Genomic DNA, 2,814 nt, shown 5'->3' with positions numbered 1-2,814 from the left:
CCAGCTGGGGCTACAGGGAGACCCTGTCTCAAAAAGACCAAAAAAAAAAACAAAAAAAAAAACCCAGAGTAAAAAGCCAGGTGTAGTGGTGCACGCCTTTACTCCTAGCACTTGGGAGGCAGAGAGGCAGGCAAATCTCTGTGGGGAAGTTGAGAATGTAAGAGGAGGATAAAGGAATGGATCATGAGACCTTGATCAGTCCTAAACTATCACTAAATGAAATGATGCTTGCTACCTCTGATCCTAGTTGTCAGTAAACAGCACTTATTCTATGGACAGTGGGAGATGTAGGGACTACAAGGGGTGATTCCTATATCTTAACCAAATTGTTTTTATGACTGTGCTTGTTACTTTTTACTTTACTCAGTAACAGCTTGTGGGGATTAAGTATTTGTTGTTTCCTGCTAAAATCCGGACAGTCTTTTAATACTTTGCTTCTTCTATGCTGGTGTAAAGGGGTGCTATAAAAACTGGAAAGTGAAAATCTTGACTTAGTTTTTACTCAGTTGATTCCTTATCCTATTTAGGGAAGCAAGTAAGAGAAAACTTACTAGGAACAAGCACCTAAACTCCAGGTCTGTTAACATATGAAATACACTGAATTGAGATCCTTCCTGTATCAATTATTATCTTTCACTTTCATCTCAGTGGAAAGGCAGGAGAAATTTTGATAAAGAAACAAAACAACAGCTGGCTCTGGGGATGTAGCTCAGTGGCAGAGCGCGTGCCTAGCATGATCAAGGCTTTGGGTTAGATTCCCCAAACTGCAAACAACAAAAACAGCTAGAATTTTATTGAAATAAAGTTTCCTGACTCCAGGCCATTTTGGTTAACAATAAGACATCTCACATATACTCTACTAGTTAAAGCTACCCTTTATCAGACTACATATGAGACCAGAAGGCTAAACTGATTCACATTCTTTATTTCCATAATGATACTTTTTGCCAAAACTGAACTTCAAGGCTACTTCCCCAAGTCCTCTTTGGATCAAAGAATGCAAAGTAACTTAATATAAACTCAAGCATATAGCTTAAAAAAATGTAAGTCGCTGGGCGTGGTGGCATACCTAGCACTCAGGAGGCAGAGGCAGGCAGATCTCTGTGAGTTCAAGGCCAGCCTGATCTACATAGTGAGTTCCAGGCCAGCTGGGGCTACAAAGAGACCCTGTCTCAAAAAGACCAAAGAAAAAATAAATTGTAAATCTCTGGAGTATGAAAATGAATAATAAATTTCAAATGTGAAATTCTGGATTTCTTTTTCCTCTTTAATCACAATAAACCTGACTGAACTATCTCAAAGCATTTCTAGAGTACTAATTCAGTTGAGGCTGGGTGCAAGATTGACAGTAACAGAATCAGAGAGGTGATAAGATGGCTTAACACGATTGGATTGGCAGATCATCGAAGACCGTGAATCTTGTTTTACTTCACTTGTGGATCTAAAAGGTGCAAGTTGGTTTCTAGGCTACTCCATAGACCAGTAGCACAGGACCTACCTCCTCACAAACTGTGGAAAACCGGTTGAGAAACTGTACAGTGTGCACCACAAATTGGTTTAGAAATGCCACGGTTCTTTTCTGTTGAATAGCTGGCACCTGCGTTGTGTAAAAACAAGCAAACAAACATGATTCTTGGAGCAGAAGCACACGCTGTGCAATCCTTTTGACAGTTAGATTTCATAAAGGGGGTGATTTCGCCTTGTGACATAAATTTCGTGGACTGAGAATAGTCACTGACTCGTTTTCCTAAACCCTGTGTGTGACATGGGCTGTCTAAAGTTTGAAAATGAGCTCCAGAGTCACGATTTCGATTCTAGAAGGTATCCTCCACCTCACCTCACCCCACCCCACCCCACCCCTATTCCAATGTATCTTGAGGGTCGAATAAGAGCATTAGAAGTGGCAATTAGCAGGTCTCCAGACTGCCAACGCCGGGCGTGGAGACACGTGATGCGGGAAGCCAGGCTGGGAGGCACATCCACTCCTGAATTAGCTCAGAAGGAGCCCCTTCAATGGACCGCGCCCCCCACCCCGGGTTGGCAGAAGAGGGGTCCGGTGGGAGGAGTCTCCCTGGAGCCGGGCGAACCCGGCCCGCCTCCTCCCGGTTCTCGGGAAGCTCAACTCCATCTTTTACAAACCTTGGTCAGGTCTATGCCTGACCCCATGAGAGGAAGCCCGTCCTCATCCATTTCCTCAGCGGGTGGGGACCCCGGAGCGCAGGAACACGCCCCTCCCAGATGAAGGCCACCCAACTGGGTACAGAGCCGGGTCCCTTTCCCAAGTCCCCGCCTCCGGGACCTTTCCGGAAGAAAGCACCTCCACTCACCAATCAATTGGCGGCTTCGTAGAGCCCGCCCCTTCGCTCGGCATTGTGGGATGGGTAGTTCCTGACCCTGACTGTGCACTTGGTAGGGAAACCCTGCAGAAGAGCAGTGTGCAGGGCTTTAGCTGAAATAGTGGGAAAGAAAGAGAAAAAGGGGAGATGGAAATTGAGAAAATCAGAAAGCTGAGCTGCATCTATTTGAGGTTTCCCCCGCTTGACCCTTGTAGCTCTACAATTCACTGAAGAGCAATCTCTTTTTTTGTGTAATCCTACTAAGTCCCAGGTACTCGGCTAGGCCTTGTGAGGAAGACAAATTGATCAGAGCGAGCTTGCAGTCCTGAAAGGCTGGAGACTATAACGTCTGCTTTCAAAAGTGTTTTTTTTTTCTGTGTGTGTGTGTGTGTGTGTGTGTGTGTGTGTGTGTGTGTGTGTGTGAGACAGGGCCTTGGTATGTAGCTCTGGTAGACCCGGAACTTGTTAGGTAAATCAG

At 45.3% G+C, this 2,814-nt stretch overlaps 1 protein-coding gene across 2 annotated transcripts in view; it reads right to left on the bottom strand.

Moving 5' to 3' along the window:
• The window catches only part of Washc3 (WASH complex subunit 3), a 47,603-nt gene extending 45,305 nt beyond the window's left edge, over positions 1-2,298 (bottom strand). For both annotated transcript variants that reach the window (XM_008832612.3, XM_017798035.2), the window contains exons 1-2: positions 2,140-2,298; positions 1,499-1,597 (exon numbers count right to left, since the gene is read on the bottom strand). In XM_008832612.3, coding sequence (XP_008830834.1) covers positions 1,499-1,597; positions 2,140-2,190 — 150 coding nt within the window. In that variant the 5' untranslated portion in view covers positions 2,191-2,298. The remainder of the gene's footprint in view (positions 1-1,498; positions 1,598-2,139) is intronic.
• Between the last annotated feature and the right edge of the window lie 516 nt (positions 2,299-2,814).

This window comes from Nannospalax galili, unplaced genomic scaffold, assembly GCF_000622305.1.
Source record: "Nannospalax galili isolate Female #2095 unplaced genomic scaffold, S.galili_v1.0 scaffold415, whole genome shotgun sequence".
NCBI classification, from domain to species: domain Eukaryota; kingdom Metazoa; phylum Chordata; class Mammalia; order Rodentia; family Spalacidae; genus Nannospalax; species Nannospalax galili.
The sequence above is the reverse complement of the archived record's forward strand: the minus strand, read 5'-3'. Positions and strand labels throughout refer to the sequence as shown.